A 19,068-nucleotide genomic window follows, 5' to 3' on the forward strand; every position below is an offset into this window, starting at 1 on the left:
GTTTCTAAACAAGAAAATTGTTGGATATTGTTTAGCTTGAAATTTGTTTATTTATTGATAATTTACTACACAGTATATTTTTAATATAGTAGTACCGGGCGTATGCGTAATGTAGGTTCGCCTGAATTTTATGAGTCAATACTATGTTATTATGTGCATTTGTGCTAGTTAACGACTTACGTATTAAACGCTATAGATACGAGTATTGCATTATCAAACTACACGAGTCCATACTAAAATACCTGAGCCACAGGTTACGCATGCTAACAGCGTAGACAATAAATTTACTTAGTCCATATGATTTGCATTACCATGCTAACCAAAATCCTACAAAACACACATTCCTCAGTTCTACTATGCGTATGGTGTACAGAATTTCAGCAAAAGCTCGTGTGATCCACATGCATATGTACACTTGCATATTCAAATGTACTTTGTATTTGCTATGTACCGGTTTAGTTTGCAATCCATTCTCATTTTTTGCAAACTGACAGGTAGAATGAAGTGGTGAAATAAAGGGATAGTCTACATCATTACACATATGTACATGCATAATTTTAGATATTTCTGTATGAAACATTTTATAGTGTTTCAAGTATGAACTGCTTGAGACAATTTATTTAATTTCTTCATAAATTCTTATTTACTTGCTTGTTCACTTTCAGTTAATTTTCAGTTATCTTTTCCAAATATTCACCAAATGCGCCCTCTATGTCCGTTCATTCCATTGAGATCATTCATTCCATTTGTCAAAATCTTTCGACAATTTACGTTCCACAAAGTCATTTTTATTACTCAACGGTTGTTTGTATATTCAGCAGCCATCTCACTCACCCTTGCATTGCGCAAACGAGCCTAACAAAGGTTTGCAAAAAAATTTTAATAACAGAGAGTTGTACTGTTTGTACAAATGAGCTGCGCGCCAGCGAATATTGGGCAAAGCAAAGTGGATAAGAGAAGCAACAACAAACGAGCAATTGAGGCAAAAAGTTGACAGCTTTGTGGAAAAGAAGCGGCGTCAGTAGAATATATTGCTGTGTGCGAGAAATTAGTGTGTAGCGCTAAAGTTGTTAATAAAATCGTTAATAAAACATATATAAGATTTATAAAAATATATAAAATTTGTGTTTAATGATAATATAAAAGATACGGAGTAAAGTAGAGTGGAGCAACCGTAGGTGAAGGTGTTAAATAAGCGCTAACATGATGATCAACACACTGCTAGAGCATGTACCCATAAAACTGGAAGCACCGGATAATGGCGACGAGGAAGACGCAGAAAACAATAGCAAACAGAAAAACAAAATTGTGAAAATGAATGGTAAGAATGTAGTCGTTGAGGAAGATGGTAGCGGTGATGATGATGAGGAGGACGATGAAGACACTGATGAGGATGATTCTGAAACGGATCTTCTGGAGGAAGATGATGATGATGCGACATTAGTACCGATTAGTAGCGATGAAGAAGCGGAGTTGGAAGCGCAACGTATACGTTTCCCTGAATTAATAGGGAAAAACTTACATTTAACAGCTCTTCCGAAAGATGGGAAAAATACTAAATCCACGAAAAAATTGCGTGAACGCAGTGTTTCAAGTTGTGCTAGTGTAAGCAGTAAAGCTTCAATAGCATCTTGTTCATCTGCCTCATCAATTGCAGATAGCAAATATTCGAATCAGAGTGATGTACCAAAGCAAAAACAAAAGTCAGATTCAACGATTAAAAAGACAATTGCTTGTAGAAATATAGAAAAAGGTGGTGCGAGTACGGAATCCGAAGCCGAACATGATGATATTATTGCAACATATAAACGACCCCTACGAAATCGGGTTCCCTCTACTTGCTCCGTAGCATCATCGCTGGTAACGCCTTCCTGTCAAACCGAATCTTGCGGTAATATTTATGTGTACGAGGAGCAGCAAAAACTTATATTTAATTGCAGTTTTTGCGACTTACGTTATGGCGATATGGCGTCGTTCGCAAAACATTTGCATAATGCACATAAACTGTTTCAGGAGGAAGAAGATGTGACCTCAACAATAACGGCGCGTAAAAGTCCACGCACACAGACGAAGCAACAGGCTGAAAGCAAAGCGCAAGCGCAGGACAACAAGCTAAAGGTGGTAGTTAAGACGGAAATGAAGCCAAACCATGAAGAGTGTTGTGATGATAATTCAAGTGCACACATAATGTCACCAATTCCTGTTGATGCAACACTAGAATCATGTGGGAATGTTTTTATTCTAAATGGCAAAAAGCTTTTCTTGATTTGTGGCCACTGTGAGTGCAAATATGCCACACTGGATTTATTCCATAAACATTTGCGACAACAACATCAACTATTTTCTGGCCCGGTAAAAGAAATAGATGTGTTGCCGAAGACCGAAATAAAGGTTGAGCTGCGCGGTGAAGGAGAGCAGCTTCCAAAAATCAGTGCAGCCGCTATAGCCATTGAGAGACAGCGAAAAGCGAGCATAGAAGCAATGATAGCTTCGCCTGTAATGGTAGTACTACCTGTGTCACAAAACGTAGACAATAATGACATATTGCCGGCGACAGTTTCAGTGCAAGTACCAGAAACGCCACCCCCAGAGGAAGACAAGACAGTGGAAGAGTCAACATTAAATACGGCCAACAAGCAAAAAGTGGTTATTGAAAAAACATTTTTGAATGAAACAATTTGCGAAGCAGATAATGCAAAGGAAGTAGTGGATGATAATGAAAAGCAACTAAGGGTTGAGGAGCATGCGCAGTCGGAAGCGGGGCAACAGGTGCAAGCTACCGAGAGTGGTAATAACGAAAATGCACATAAAACTTGTGCAGAAACGGTTGAAGATGGGAACAGTCAAGAACAGAAACCTGTTGTAAAGCGTAAAAGAAAACGCCGGTCGGTAAGTAAACATAATCAGGATTTCTTTTCTTATATAAATTTGTACATATGTATTATGAAATTTGAACTCGTAATACAAAAATGTCATTTAAAAATGGAAAATAAAATAATTTACTAGGCATTCTTAGATAAATTAAATAATTTGTAATTGCAGGTATTTTCGAAACGATCGCCGCCAAAGAAACGTTCTGCTGCAACAAAAGATGTCAGTTCACATCAAAATGATAATAAAGATGAAGGTAACGCCGATGACGCAATTAAATTGCATTCCGCAGATGACCCTGCAGCAGAGCGAGTTGATACAACGCCAAGTGAAGTCAATTTGGTTCCCGTTAGCAAAGTATCATCGATGGAAACAGATATAACCGAATCAGATGTCAAAACTTTGACTGGTATAGGAGAGGATGCTGCAATCACGAATTTCACCGCTAGCATAGAAGAGGTAGTGTCAGAGGCGAATACCTCTCTAAGTGCTCCTGAAATTAAAAAACAAAAAGGAAAAACAGCAGAAAAAATAAAAATCCCTCCAAAGCCGACTGCCAAGAGAACTCGTAAAAAGAAAGCTCCTGCTGTTGTAGAGGAAGAATCAGTCTTAGTGTGTAAAACTGGTACCAAATCTAAATCTTCGTCTCCTGAATGCTCAATTAAATCTACTCTTGACCTCGAATCGACAATAGATGCAAGGGTGGGAACCAGTAAACCCATTGCACATGTCATGCGTACTACTTGCTACTCCGAGACACAAAAGTTGCGCTTTGCTTGCAATCAGTGCCCAAAATCGTTTAGTAAGTCAACACGGTTGGCTGAACATAAGCGTTTGCATACAGGAGAGAAGCCGTTCAGTTGTGAAGAATGTGGGAAAACATTCCGCATTAAAAGACGTCTAATTGAGCATAAAATGCGACATCTCAAAGTGAAAACATACAAATGTGAAACATGTGGGTTACCAGTGGCTACCAAACAAGACCTCAGGCTACATCAACGCCATCACACTAATGATCGACGCTATCCTTGCACCGAGTGTTCGAAAGCCTTTGTGCGCAGCACCGATTTAAAAATACATAAGCGTGTCCACACGGGAGAGAAGCCGTTCGTATGTGAAATCTGTCAGAAAACATTTCGAGCAAATCAGAATCTCCTTGTACATCGTCGTTCACACATGGGCGAAAAGAATTATAAATGTGATTATTGTGACAAACGCTTCATGCGTAATATTGACCGCAAGGTTCACCATCGTACACATACAGGTAATTCTCGCTAATTCTCATATTTACCAAACAAAGTTAATTTAATATCGTATTGATTTCTCTTGCTTGCTCTTTCAGGTGAAAGACCATTTAAATGCGAAATTTGTGGACGTTGCTACTCTTCCCGCGCCCATGTGCGCACTCACATACAACGTGAACATGTCGAAAATGGAAGCGACACAAAACCTGAGCGTAAGAAGAACGAACGAAAGTCCAAACCAGCTGCAGTGGACGAAATTGTAAAGGAACAACAGTTAATTGATGAAATACAAGAACAAATATTGCAATGCTTAAAAACCGACGATTTAGATGAAGAAGATTTGTCACCCACACCTACAGCAACTACTACAACTATTGTGAAACCTGCTGAAATAAAAAAACAGCGACGTGGAAAATCAACACCCAGGACATCGCCTGCTTTGAAGAACGGTGTTGACATCGATTTACCCCATCAGGTCCAGCAGCACGCACAAGCGAGGGGTGTGCAACAGGTATCCGTCACTGTGTCAATGCAAATGCAGGACGATGTGGGTATGGCAGATGAGCCAATGCCTGAAAAGGAAAATGCGACGACGTTAGTTGGTGCGGTCTCAGCACCACTAGGCAAAAACACAAAGAGTGAGCGTAAAATATCGAGCTATTTCTCTGTGTTGGGACAAAAAACAGAAATTTAAGACTTGCACATTTCACATTTCAAATGGAGCTAAAAACGCAGAATATTATTTTACAATTTTATAACGGTTATCTGGGAGCAGGAGATAACCATACACGTAATTAGCTAAGACATCGTTAGATATGTAGATTTCTCAAATAATATATTTATATATAAAATAGTGACAAATATCATATCGTAAGCAAGGCACTGTCTTCAAATATAAAGTACGAATATATGTGTGTAGTTTCGTCCAAAACACAAAAATATTTCAACTAAAGGACCTCGCCTGAGTTGTTAACGGAAAAACAAATTATTTAGTACATTTCTAAGCTGTTGAAACTGTTGTTGAGCATATACACATTTAAATTTAATCCAATACTTAGGGTGACTGATACTACTGATTACTTCATAATTTATTTCAATCACAAACCACCTTTTGATATTAATTGAGTTTACACAAAATTTAAATTTGTCACAGTGCCCACGATATTCCATGAACAAATTCATAAATGCATACAACAATTTATTAAAATTACTTCATTTTATGTTGCAACTCACTTCTTTTGAGTTATTTCAAAGCAAAAAAGTCAATGATGAGCGCTACACTGCGCATGAATACTATCACACACACGATACATACCATTTATGTATATTATACTCATTAAACTAAAATGATATTCCTAAGTTCGTCTTAATTTTAAGTTACTTTATACACTCAAGCGCTGTAGACTGGCGCAGCTTAACTATAATGCAAAAATAGTTTTAATTTTTTAAATAGAGAGTATAATTAAACGCTCAATTTATACATTTTTTTTTCTTAAAAACTATAATTAAACCATTTCAATGCATTCTTGGTAGACTTAAATTAAGTTCATCGTAGTTAAAACGAAAAGAGAATACTTAAAAGACAAAATGAATGCACTACATCCGCGGTTAGTTGAGAATATCGGCTTGCTGCGAAATATGACAATGTGTTTGAGTGTGTGTGGTACTTTGCAAATGTCCGATTCCTTGTTGGCAGATGCAAAGGTCACAGTTGTAGTGGAGGAAGGGATAAAATTCGCCCAATCCACGACACAGCTGTTTGAAAGGAAGTGCTCTCTTCAACCCCCAGCATATACCTACACACACACACACTTATATACTTGTATGTATGCCAGTTGTATGTATATTACATATGATATACAATTTTTTCAATGCTTAATACATACATACATACATGTTTAGTTTGTAGCTATCAGTAATTTAAAATTTAATAAACTCATGATTTGTAATGAGCCGTGTTTTTCATTTATGTATGCTTTCGCTCTTAAAAGGGGTAGGTACCTTGAATTGTGGGTTTTACTTCAAAATAACTGGAAGATCTCGCCGGTACTGTCAAAAAATAAATAAAAAACCAATTGGATCATTACAGCGACAACAACAAACCAATATCTGATGTTATAATTTATCTTGCGAGTTTCGACATGCATGTATAATTTATGGTCATTAACTTCCTAAATTAATAATTTAATTTATTTTATTAAAAATTACATACATACATATGTACTTATACTAAAAATATCCTCAGCTTCGTCTAAATGAAATTAGAAGGATTCGCTTAATAGGTTTGGCACGCTGATATCACGAAACGACCGGTTTTTTATACTACTAAAGACTCAAATCTATAAATTTTCATTTTCACCCTTTAAAAAATTATTTGAGAAGGAGTTTCCCTCGCTACAACGACTATATCTGACGTATAAGACAAGTGAGTATTTTTGAGTATTATTTATCTGACAGCTAAATTCAAATCATAAGTCTTCGGTACCGGATTGAAAAGAAAAACAAAATGAAATAACTTTTATGATATACAATAATAAATAATTTTTTTTTTTCTCAAATTCTTTATTTACAATCTGTCTGTATTCAAGACAATAAGCAAATGTTCTAAAATATACATAACTTTATACTGTTGGACCCCAGTGGGCGCAAAAGTAATAATAAATAAATAAATATAATAAATATGGGGAGAAGTGTGAAATTAAATAGTGATTATATTGTTATAGTATGTTGATATTTAGTTAAGTTTAAGCAATTGTCCTAATTCAATAGATTATTACATTTTTTCTACAATGTTTTTTTGTACAAAATAATGTTTTTGCTCTTTTACTGTATTTAAAGCTTTGAGATTGCTGTGATGGGCTTTCTATTAGAGATTAATTAATTTGTCGTGAGTTTGTCGACAACATGCCTCATAGGAGTGGGCACCCCTCAGTTTATTACGAGTATATGAGGATAATTTCGTTAATGCAACGAAGAAGTGGACGATGTGGGTCACGAAATTAGTCATGTCAGCAGTTGACATAGTTTCAAATAACTTGTGAATTGACTCAACAAATTTGGGTTGTGTGTCTGGGTCTGAAGCAAGTCGACGCCAAAAATATAGAAAAGCATCTCATCTTTATGTAAATTAGCATTATGTAGAGAACTCAAGAGGTCGCAGTTAACAGCGAACTACAGTTGGACTTCCATAACTCGAACTCTTGATTTGACAATAGAAGTCAAATTTCATAAAAATTTTCGGTATATTTTACTGTTTTTCTATAAAAAGGGTAAACATTCCGTTCAAGCAAGACGAAAATTGTGTGATGTATGCGGAGAAGTTCCGGCAATTTCGATCTTGTGAATGCACCACGTCCTGGAAAGCCTTTTGAAGCCGAAGTGGATGAAATGAAGTCGTTGGATTAATCTTTGGTATGATTCTATTTTCCTAAAGGGCCTTATTTGGAAAAACAAAATGATAAAGATTTGTTTTAAGCATCGAAACTATGTATTTAAAAAATAGAAAAAAGTCAGTTTACTAAGACAAATTTTTTTTTTTAACTTATGAACAAACATACAAATGTATTTTAAATAAATATCCTCGAAAAGATTTCCCAAATTCAAAAATAACTGAACTCTTCCCAATTTTTTCAAGAGAGGTGACGAAAAATTTTAGACCCCAGCCACACGACAACAACATCAATAACAATTAATAAGCCTGCACAAAATTAATAACAATTAAAAAAAACGCGAATTACAACAAATTTGCACAAATTGTACACAATTTTCTTTACATATTTTATGAAATCTTGTTCGGTTATCAGAGACAATTTAATCGAACCTAAATAGTGTTCATGTTCGATCATTGGAACGTACTGATGTCCGGTTATGGGACGTGTCCGTTAATAAGTACTGTCAGTAATGGGGAATTTTATGTTCGTATGTATGTATGTACATACAAAATTGGCATTTTTTGTAATAATAAATTAGTTAAATTTATTAAATGATTCAATAATTAAATTTAAGCATTTAAATGAATTTGTAAATTAATAAATATTTTACATTAAAACATTTGAGTTGCCATAAATGAATATCCAAATTAACCAAGAATATACATATGTATGTATGTATGTATGTATGTATGTGTATGCATGCATTAATTTCGCTTTCATTTCCCTACCTTTTCGCTAAGCAGTTGCAAAATAACAATTCTTAAAGCATATTTTCTATATTTCGCGAAAATTATGCAAGCGTTGCTCATACGAAAACTGCTGTGCTGAGCAATTTATAAGCAAACAAAATTATTCTTTGGTATCACCGAGTTACATATACAAATATATAAAAACAACAGCAGACGGCTTATATACTCGTATGAGATGTACATATGTGAATCTATTACATAATTATAAATGTATGTATTTATATACTTGTATGTACATATGTACAGCTTTCTGCCAGGCTATGCGACATTTGGCAGTTTGGGTGCTTATAATTGCGTAGGCATTAAATGACATCATTTCCACGCACTCATAAACTCACACATCTATGTACATATGTATACAAATCATTGCACATTAAATTTTTGATTTTGAACAAAAACAACAAAGTATGAAAAATACTCCAAAAACGAAAGAAAGCAACGAAATGAGTAAACAAAGCGCACAGTGCAAGATAGTGACACTTAGAACTCAAATGCCACTCAAGCAGCGCTTCTTCTTCACCAGACCTCAGGGGTACCCAAAGCACAGTACATCTTACTTGTATAGTTCAAGTTGCGCATACGTCGTGTTGTGCGGCTGCCAATTGGCTAGAGGCTACTCCAAGGTGTCGCTGTTTGTTTTCACTTGTCGTTTGCGTGTGTGTGTTTGGTAATGGACTCGCGCTTGAAATGTATACATACATACATGTTCATTGTTGTATTTGCTTGTTGTGTTGCGAAACTAAAACGCAATTAATGCAAACGAGCTTATGAGAGTGAGAAAAACGAAAAGCAGTAGGCTAATTGAAAGCGAATGAGGTGGAGAGGCAACGGCGAAAGTCACAAACAACTGTGAAATGAAGTGGAACGCGCAAATAACGGCAAATGTATAGGTATACGCGCGTGAGTGTGTTTGAAGAAAAACATCGCGTATACGCCCTGACGACAGTGCCGTTCGTCAGCGCGTTGGCGACGAGTCGCGGCTTGCGTTGTTGCCTTATCCACTTTATATACATACATGTGTGTTTGAATGTGGACATAAAAGATAGAGATGTGCTTCTGATCAGGTGCGCTTTGAAGACAAGTCAACATGTTTTTTTTTGCAAATACAACATGCCTTTGTGTCTGTATGTATTTGTGAAAGCAACGCAATCTCCGCTGCCATTTCATCAGTGGCCTCAAAATTAGCTCACTTCGCTGACTTTTCTCGTAGAATTCTCAAAAACCAGCTTGAGCCATAAGTCGCGTTCTTAACAAGCACACATGCAAACAAACATACATACATTTATTCTAGACATACGTGTTTGCATATAGAGTATATATGTTTGTATGTACATATGTATGTGTGTATGCGCGAATTTGTGCCTCAACTGCTTCTTTCATTTACCGTGTTTTTTTATTATTGTACATTCTTTGCGGTCGTTAACTTTGACCATTGGTTTTGTTTAATCTGCTTTTGTGCTTCTTCTTGCGTCGATTGCTTGCGTCGTCGCTTGTGTTATTCGCATTACTCCCTAGCCTTATTCGTTTGTGGAACGTATTTGCGCGCTCATTCATTCTTTTGAAAATTCAAATGGCCCTCAGACAGGTTTGCGCTCTTTTTCACACATTCATCTCCCAGCCAAATTCCAGTGGTCTTTGTTTTGCCTTGTTTCTTGCCATATTGGCTAGCCTCGCTTTGTTTGCTGCTCGTTTGGCGGGAACTATGCGGAATTCAAAATAGCATTTAAAAGAGCTGGAGTCCAGCAACTTAAACGTGGTCATCAATTTAGCATTTTAAATGGGAATGAAGTTGATTTTCTAACTTTAGATTTTGCAATCAATTTACTAACTAAATAATAGCAATATTATTAATTAGTTGTGTACCTTAATTATACCCCTGAAACAATTCATCTTCAGACCAAACCAACTCCTTTTTGGTATCACGAACATAAACAACTTTTAGTTGAGGTTTCTTTGGTGTTGCCAACTTAAATAATTAAGATTTGACAGATAATCAAACTGCTGAAAACTTGTAAACGAAAAACCAAAAGAATTCAATTCAGTTTTTGCTGATGAAAAGGTGAATAATAATTAAAATGGACTTTAGTTTTGATTTATATTAAGTCTTCGTGATTACTCAAATCCATTGGAACTTCCAGTTTAATTGGCAATTAAAATGTTTATTGCTTATTCATAAGTTATTTTCGTTTAAATTTTGTTTTTATTTTATACTAAATGAGTTGAAAAAACATTACCGCGAACACTCTCGTTCCTTGCTTACGCTAGTTATCAAGAAGTTTTAAATTTGGACTGAAGCAATCCACAATGTTAATAACTGTCAGAAAATCTGCTTTAGAATATTATGAACACCATATTTCTGGGCAGTCAACAAAACACAAATGACTGAACAGGAGGAAACGCCACGAAAATATGTTTAGCTATTTCTGCCATTGCTAATGAAGTATTTGGCGGTACGTATAAAACGCTGGGAGGCACTGTCAACCTTCAGGGCGGCAGCATCGGTCATTAAGGTAAGATACACTTGATCAAGATGCTCAACACCCTGGGCAAATCACACAGGAGAAGTTGTTATATGTGTTCCTTGATGGTGAGGGCTGGCTGAACGGAGTCAAAATCCTCAAGTGTAAGGACAACCCCTCTCTGTGATAAAGCTTCAAGGTAAGGAGGGGGCCGTCCTCGCGTTAGTGGACCGGAGCTGTATCCAGACCATTCCGAAAGTAAAGGTGCTTATACCTCGCACTGCGGCTTTTTCAAAGGCAAAATCTTGATGTGCCGACGGAAGCTTCTGGAAGGATGGATCAAGGTAAGATGGAATGCTTTAGGAGAGAATATAGAATCGCCAAAATCATGTGCCATCTCGAAAAAACTGTTAGACGGTCTTGGTCTAGTCACAGGTCACAACCTACTGGCAGCACAATCGAGCAGTATGGGAATGACTAACGATGACATGTAGAAAGTGCAGAGAAGTAGGTATGAGATAGACACTCGAGCATCTCCTCTGCTTATGTCCTTATCTAGAACTAGGCTAAGATATCTAAGGAGCTTCACAGTTCAAGTGACTGAATAAAGAATCAGAATTAGATATTAAAACTATTTAAACTTCGTAACAATTGTTGACGACCTGCACCATGTAATCTTCAGCTCGCATCAATACACGTCCATCTGACATTACTAAGGACAAGTTGTATGTACGGCGTGACAGTTAGTCAGAGGAACCTAACTTAATATCTTAACTTGACAGCACATAAATCAAAATTCTTTTTGATTGGTTCAGTTGATATTGACTAAAACCGACTTGACCAACTAAAAAACTTCGAACTTCAACCAAAATGCAGTTGGGTTAAAAACCGTAATTGGGGTTTTAAACTTCATTTAGACTAGGTACAACTTAGCTTATGCCATTGTAAAGGTGTTTAAGCACAGAAAATCGAATTGACAGATCTATGTACCAGTGAAACTTGGCGCCGAAGCTTCGATGTCCGCACTTTTAGAAGTCCCTTCGTTGGATTTGATCATTTCTGGACTATATTAAAAATAAGAATACAAGTTATAGTATTTGCCAAAAATGAAATATAATAAATAGGCAGCGCTTTAATACCGACGAGTTAAAATATTTGGCTACCCATTCTAGACATGTTAAGTTTCTCAAAAATCATATGCAACTAAATAATAGCACGACTCAAGATGGCGCAACGTCAAGTCACCTTTCTTCGATACGTGCGAATCAAGGCTGAAACTGGACCAAAAAAAAGAAGCATTCCTGGAAAAGTGAAACTATTATCAATATCATAGATCGCAGAGTAAAAGTCAAAGTTCACGAGCCACCTCAGATACAGCAATACAGATTACTTCATAAGCAGTCTGCTGCGCTGATAAGCGAAACTTTTCCAATAGCAAAACATGCCGCTCGTAAGACCAACTTAAGTGAAGTGTACAAACTAAGCCGTGAGCTCACTGGAAAATATGGCTGCCCTAATCGCCCAATTAAAAACGAAAAATGGTACAAAACAGATCGCTACGAATTGGCTATTATACTGTTAAAATAAATTAGTGAAATAAAACTATTCTCTTTAATCGAGTTTATTGTTGCTCACATCAAACCTTTTTTTAAAAGAGAGTAGCGCCCAAATATACATTATAGTAAAATGAAGAATTAAAGACAGCAAAAAATTTAATATCACAATTTTTATATTTAAAAATCCCTAAACTACTGAGTCAATTTCAAATTTGATTTGCACATCGTTTGCAATTTGATCCAAATTGAAAAAGCTTACATCATAATTTATAATCACAATATTATTTTATTGAAAATTATTTGCTGCTGAACAAGGCGTTTTTTTTTTCATGGTCGCACCAGGTGGGACCGGTAAGACATTTTTAATATCGTTGATTCTTGCTATAATATGTCCGCAACAGAAAATCACATTGGCAGTTGCATCGTCAGACATTACGGCTACTTGGTTAGATGGTGGCCGAACGGCACATTCAACATTCAAACTACGAAATTAAAAAAAAAAATTGGAATAGCTGCAGTTTTGTGGAAGAGTTCAATTATAATTTGGGATGAGTGCACAATGGCACATGAATATTCACTCAAAGGATTGCATAGAACTATGCAAAACGACAATGATAAACTTTTCGGTTACAGCCTATGCCTCGCTCTGTTTTCGCGGATGAGATTAATGCAGGTTTGAAACAATCATTCTTATGGCGAAGTGTTGAAACACTTCGACTGATCCATCCACAAAATATTTTCCGAAAATTACCAGATATTGGAAACGGTAAAAAAGAAATGCAACCAAATACGCAATGCTGTAAATTGCCAGACAACTTATGCAAGGTTCTTCAAGGGAAAAATGAACTGATTCAGAATATTTTTCCGAATATACAGAGTAATTAAATGAATCATAACTCGCTCAGTGAGCGGGCTATTTTGGCAGCCAAAAATATGTTGACGAAATTATCTTCCAGGTACAACAATCGTTACCAGGCGTTTGATGACTTTTAATTCAATCGATACTGTTCTTAATGAAAATAAAAGGGTAAATTGAACTTTTAAATTCAATAGATATATGTACCTGGAATGCCACCACAAAACCTTTGATTAAATATTGGTTTACCTATTATTCTCCCGCGTAATTTGAATTAACCTCGATTAAGCAATGGTGCGCGTTTGGTTACCAAAAAGATCACTGGAAATATTCTTAATGGAACAATTTTAACCGAAAAGTTGAAAAGAGAAGTGATCGTGTTGCCACTTATTCCAATGATACTATCGGATCCTACGATACCCTCCAGGAGGCTACAGTTTCCAGTTTGTTTAGCATTTGCAATGACGATAAATAAATCACAAGGCCAAACAATGCCCATTTGTGGTTTGGATTTCGAAAATCCATGTCTTTCTCATGGACAACTGTATGTTGCTTCTTCACGTGTAGGAAAACCGTCGAATCTATTTGCTGCACAGGAACGCGTGGCCAGGTCTGCTAGTATTGGTCTAAAAAATTCTATATAAAGTAACATTAGTCGAAAAAGTCTTTTCGTATTTTGTATATCCATACATGCGGACGCTAGCCTTTATTAATCGTGACAAATGCCACATCAAGGCATTTTTCGTTAAAGAATGTTTAGCCAAAAGATGTATAAAACTGATTGAACAAAAAAAGTGTAAAATGTTAAACTCTCCATAAGTGAAGAGAGCAACAAATGTAAACCAGCTTCGAAATTAAAATGCAAAACGTCACCTCGACAATAAGGTTTTCTTATATAAGTCGGCCATAAGCCGCCCACATTCTCATCTTATAGAGGTTATGGTCAATTTTCTCGTTTGGAAGCAGATCCAGTTAATTTAGAGGCGTCCAAAAAATTGTTAAAGCTTGGGAAGAACAGCTGTGGGGGATACTATTTTATAAGAACGGGGTGGTAGCTTTACAACAATGTCTTAATTAATTGATCCAACTATTAAACGTTTGCTGCATAGTTACTTTCTTAGTTTTTTTTGACAGGTCGGCCCCTCTTAAAATGATCAAAAGTTAAGGCCTTGTTATCTTATCAGTTATTAGTTGCTCTTAGTTAGGCTTTATTTAGGGCATTCCTCTAGGGAAAGAGTGGAATTCAAATCCATAATTAATTATTTTTTTTTGTTCATGCAAGCAAGTCAAGCTCATTGCAATCAGTTAAATACCTTCCGTTTTGAGCTTCAACCTGATTTCATAATCGATTCGAGACCTTGTAGAATCATCAATAAATGGACTAGACATTCATAATTGCTAACAGCTACCAATTTGTATTCGAACATAAATATATTAAGATTAATTTGCCGTACAATACTATGCATACACAACGGTGTGTCTGTATGTATATAAAATGCATCCATAAATGTAATGAACGAGACAAAGGCGAGAACTGCGGAAAGCATGAATTAATTGAAATCCATAATGATCATGGCGCCTTCTGGTCCAACGCGGTACGGGGTAAACAGCAGTGCACTCAATTGTAAAGAATTGAAAATTACAGATACTTTTTGACGCATGCAACACATGGTGCACACACTGGATGCATTGGGAATTTAAGTTGAATAAAAAAATTGGCTGGCGATAGTGGAGATGATGGCCAGCGAATATTGCTCACTTTATTGAACCAGTCAATCCTCCACGGAATCGTCAGTGTAATGCGTCGGATTTATTCCTGCCAATGATAAACTGTGCACTCGAATGCACCGATTGCGCCGAATTCATAGGAACATGAATGCTCAGTGATTTAATCAGTCAAACCAACGCTTGGCTGAGCGGCTATTTTAATGACGCAGCTAATTAAATTAATTACAACTACTGCGGAGTGAGATTGGACGTGCTGTTTCGTTACAAATGTGTACATACATATAGCTGTGTATAATATATTTACAGGACTCACAACTTGTCATAACCCATCGTAAAATGATTGTTTGAAACATTTTTTGTTGGCTTACATACAAAAATGAGTTTACGAAATTACAATTCTCACCGAAATGTTTTCGATTCGTTATAACTCATAACTTTATTATACTACATGAAACACAAAATTATAAGTGTAAAAATTGCATTGTCATAGCTTCAGAGTAATAGTAGTATATATAATATGTAAATAAGTATATTTTCGCAAGATTGTGGAACACTAAACGAGTTTGAGTTTCGTCGGCCTAACTATTGAAATCATTTTCTTAACAAAAGAAGTTCTCTATCTTTTTCAAGATACACTCTTCTGATTTCAAACGGGAGGGAATATTCTCCTATTATGGATACTTCTCATCTACGTCTTTTTATTTCATAGACATATTTCGCTTCGTAACAGACTTCAGTCTAAGGATTTTCGGAATTTTTGAATTATCTACAAATTTTCCGTACGACAATTCTCAGTGAAATTTTTGTGGTAAAATATATTCTTATGGATTCTTTAAATATTATATTTTGCTCTACAATTTCTCAGGCATTAACGGGAATCAGAATTAATGCTGGAGACCTATAAAAAGTTAACAAAGCTCTTACTATTGTTTGGTATAGGTCGCTAAGGACTTTGAGGTTTTATAATTATTTTCCACATAACCAAAAACAAAATAATTTAAAATCACTGAAGTGACAGCACAAATCTGTGTAAAGACTTCTTTCACTGATTTAAAATACTACGAGAGTATTTTAAGGACTTAAAGGAACTTATGAAAATATACAAATCGTACTTGATAATACACTCAGTCCTTTTTTTACGCGATCTCTTTTTACGCTATTTCACTTTAACGCGGTTATTTTTGCAGCGCAAATTCCTTTTTTACGCGAATTTCTCACTTTAACGCGATTGCTTTTTTCGTTTTTTGCTTGGTCTTAAACTTGCAGCAGAATTAGAAAATTATTTTGTAGCAAATGATGCTGATGGTACGAACGTGCACGAATTTTTCAAAAAAAATTGAGTGTCTGCATGTTAAGATATAAAGAACTAGATCGGAATTTATTGGGTCCAAAAAGAAGCTTTCAAACAAAATTAACTGAATTTATGGTGCAAACTCAGTCGGAGATGCTAAGTCAATCAGAACATCAATCCATAGTTCTTACTATTGATTCTGATACAAATTCTAGTGATATCAGTGCCGGCCATCAAAATAAGCGGCTAAGAATAATTTCCACTACGGATAATGACAGTGATTAAACAGCATTCAACGGTTTTTTCATTAAATCTACCTATTTTCTCTTTTCTTCTCTCTTCATATGTCTGAAATTTGAAACTTATTGTATTGTTTTTGAATATTTTTTTTGCGCGAATATTTTGTTATACGCGATATTTTTTATATTCGGAACCAATTCGTCAGTTAATATTGGAAAATTAACCATTTATACGCGATTTTTTTTTACGCGATTAGTGGAAGAACCAATAATCGCGTAAAAAAAGGACTGAGTGTACAAATAAAATTAATTATATTTTATATATCGGTTACTTCAAGGAAGACTGTTTTTTTCAATCTTAAAACATTTGGAGAGACTAAGTATTACGGTAAATATTCCATAGTTGTGTTGCAATGCTTATTTTGGAGGGAGAAAAAGAAAATAATAAATGAAAGCTTAATAAGAATTATAAAATTAAAGAAGTAACAATTCATACGAGGTGTGTTAAAAAATAATGGGTATTTTCGATTCATTTGTGAACATTAATGCTTTGGGCTTCAAATAGTCCCCATTCGATATAATGCATTTATTTTTTTTTTCAAAATTATTTTATTTATTGGGTCTGATTTTTCTTAAAACCTAACAATAAGTTATAAAATCTTAAATCTATTAAAAAACTAAACAGGCTCTGCTCTTTAATACGCAGGCATATCTCTTCTTTTAAGTCGTGTTTGATCGCAGGAATGTACCAAAGCATTAGCCAAAGGGTTTGGGTGATCTCGGAGTTTAGATATATATTTAATTCTGCTATCTTCTCCTTCTTTCTGTACCATAGGAATCGCAAGGTCTTTATGGATATTTTCGTTACGCATGTACCATGGTGAACACGTGATTGTTCTAAGAATTTTTGATTGGAACCTTTGTATTATATTAATATTAGTTGCACAGGTCGTACCCCACAGTTGAATGCCATACATCCAAATCGGCTTTATGACCGCATTATATAAAAGCACTTTATTGTCTAGGCTAAGTTTGGAGTTTTTATTTAAAAGCCAATTTAAATTTGCAGCTCTAATCTTCATGCATGTTATTTTACTAGAGATGTGTTTTCTCCACGTCAGCCTTCTATCTAGGTGAATACCAAGATATGTTACTTCATTCGCTTGGGGTACTAAAATATTGTTTATTTTTACTGCCGGGCACATCTTTGGTCTTAGCGAAAATGTAATATGCTTACACTTCTGTTCATTTACATTTATACGCCAGTTCGCTGGCCATTCTTCGACAGAACTTAAATGCTCCACTAATATTCTTGATGCTAAAATGTGGCATTTGTTATGGCTCACTATAGCTGTGTCGTTCGCAAAAGTGGAAGTTAATACATTATTAGCTGTTGGGAGATTTGCTGTATATATGATGTATAGTGTTGGGCCTAAAACACTGCCCTGGGGTACACCAGCCCTTATCTGTCGTTCATCAGATATAAAATCTCCCACTTTTATCATAAATTTTCTATTTTTTAAATAAGACTCCAATGTTTTATACAATTCTAAAGGTAGAAATTTTTTAATCTTATCTTTTATCCTTCGTGCCACACCTTATCAAACGCCTGAGCTACATCTACAAATATTGCTGAATAGTACTCTCTGTGCTCAAATGCTTTCCTTATCTCGTTAGTAATTCTATTTACTTGCTCTATTGTGCCATGTTTCGCACGAAATCCGAATTGATGCATTGGTATTGTATTATTTTCGTGGAGGAAAGGAGACATCTTTGATAGTAATACTTTTTCAAATACTTTTGAAAGACAGGGTAGAAGACTGATTGGTCTGTATGAAGACGGCTGTGTTAAGTCTTTTCCAGGTTTATCTATCAAGATAATCTGCGACTTTTCCATGAAATTGGATAGTATGCGAAACTAAGAATTGTATTGAAGAGCAAAGAGAGCACCTATGCTTTTGTGTTAGTGCTTCCTTCAATCATTGCTACACTTCTCAAACTCGATTATTATGATTTCATTTACTTCGCTTTATTTTTGAAAGTAGGAAAAGGTAACATGGAGCCATGTCTGGCGAATATGGAGGCTGGGGCTTATTTATAACGATTATTTTATTTATTGGCTCATAAATTCACGTCTAAGCTTAGAGGCTGGAAAAATTTCAAATCAACCTTTTAATATCAAATTCTACCAAATTGACAGTGACATATTTTAATGCAATGTATAATACTCGTACTATAGTCAGTTCGTGTATTGAATAGAAAAATTTCACAAAACAAAACGAAGTGTGCCTGGTTTTGAGAATCTTCCGAGAACTTCTTCTGCAATGACGTCAATGTCATGATGCGTGTGCAGCAATGCCAGGCCGATCAATCTGTTTTGAAGCCCTGGGATGTACTTAGTTCTATATCGCATTCCTTCAACGTTTCCAATGCAGTAGTCGGTAACTTGTTGCCTTCTACCCTCAATGGCTGTGTCAGTGATCAAGTTTACCTTTGGGCTTCAAACGATGCACGACATTGTCATTATCCTTGAGTCCTTTGTCTTGTCCTTTGAATTTATCTATCAAGCAGTCAACAAGATTTTCCATTTCTTTTTCTGGTCGCAGCAGCAAACTTAATTGAAATCCATCCAATATTTCTTTTG

General features: G+C 35.6%; 2 protein-coding genes across 3 annotated transcripts in view; one reads left to right on the forward strand and one right to left on the reverse strand.

Moving 5' to 3' along the window:
- LOC120776787 overlaps positions 1–19,068 on the reverse strand; it is a 51,993-nt gene that overhangs the window by 10,986 nt on the left and 21,939 nt on the right. The window lies entirely within an intron of this gene.
- LOC120776786 lies at positions 1,070–5,414 on the forward strand. Its single transcript, XM_040107772.1, has 3 exons — positions 1,070–2,889; positions 3,043–4,135; positions 4,214–5,414. The coding sequence occupies exons 1-3, from the start codon at positions 1,204–1,206 to the stop codon at positions 4,807–4,809; spliced, it is 3,375 nt and encodes a 1,124-aa protein (XP_039963706.1). The 5' UTR covers positions 1,070–1,203; the 3' UTR covers positions 4,810–5,414.

The sequence above is a fragment of the Bactrocera tryoni genome, chromosome 5 (genome assembly GCF_016617805.1).
Source record: "Bactrocera tryoni isolate S06 chromosome 5, CSIRO_BtryS06_freeze2, whole genome shotgun sequence".
Lineage (NCBI taxonomy): Eukaryota > Metazoa > Arthropoda > Insecta > Diptera > Tephritidae > Bactrocera > Bactrocera tryoni.

Coding starts and splice junctions, on each gene's coding strand:
- LOC120776786 (XM_040107772.1), top strand. CDS start 1,204: ATGATGATCAACACACTGCTAGAGCATGTACCCATAAAACTGGAAGCA. Junction 2,890..3,042: donor GTAAAAGAAAACGCCGGTCG/GTAAGTAAACAT, acceptor TTGTAATTGCAG/GTATTTTCGAAACGATCGCC. Junction 4,136..4,213: donor TCACCATCGTACACATACAG/GTAATTCTCGCT, acceptor TTGCTCTTTCAG/GTGAAAGACCATTTAAATGC.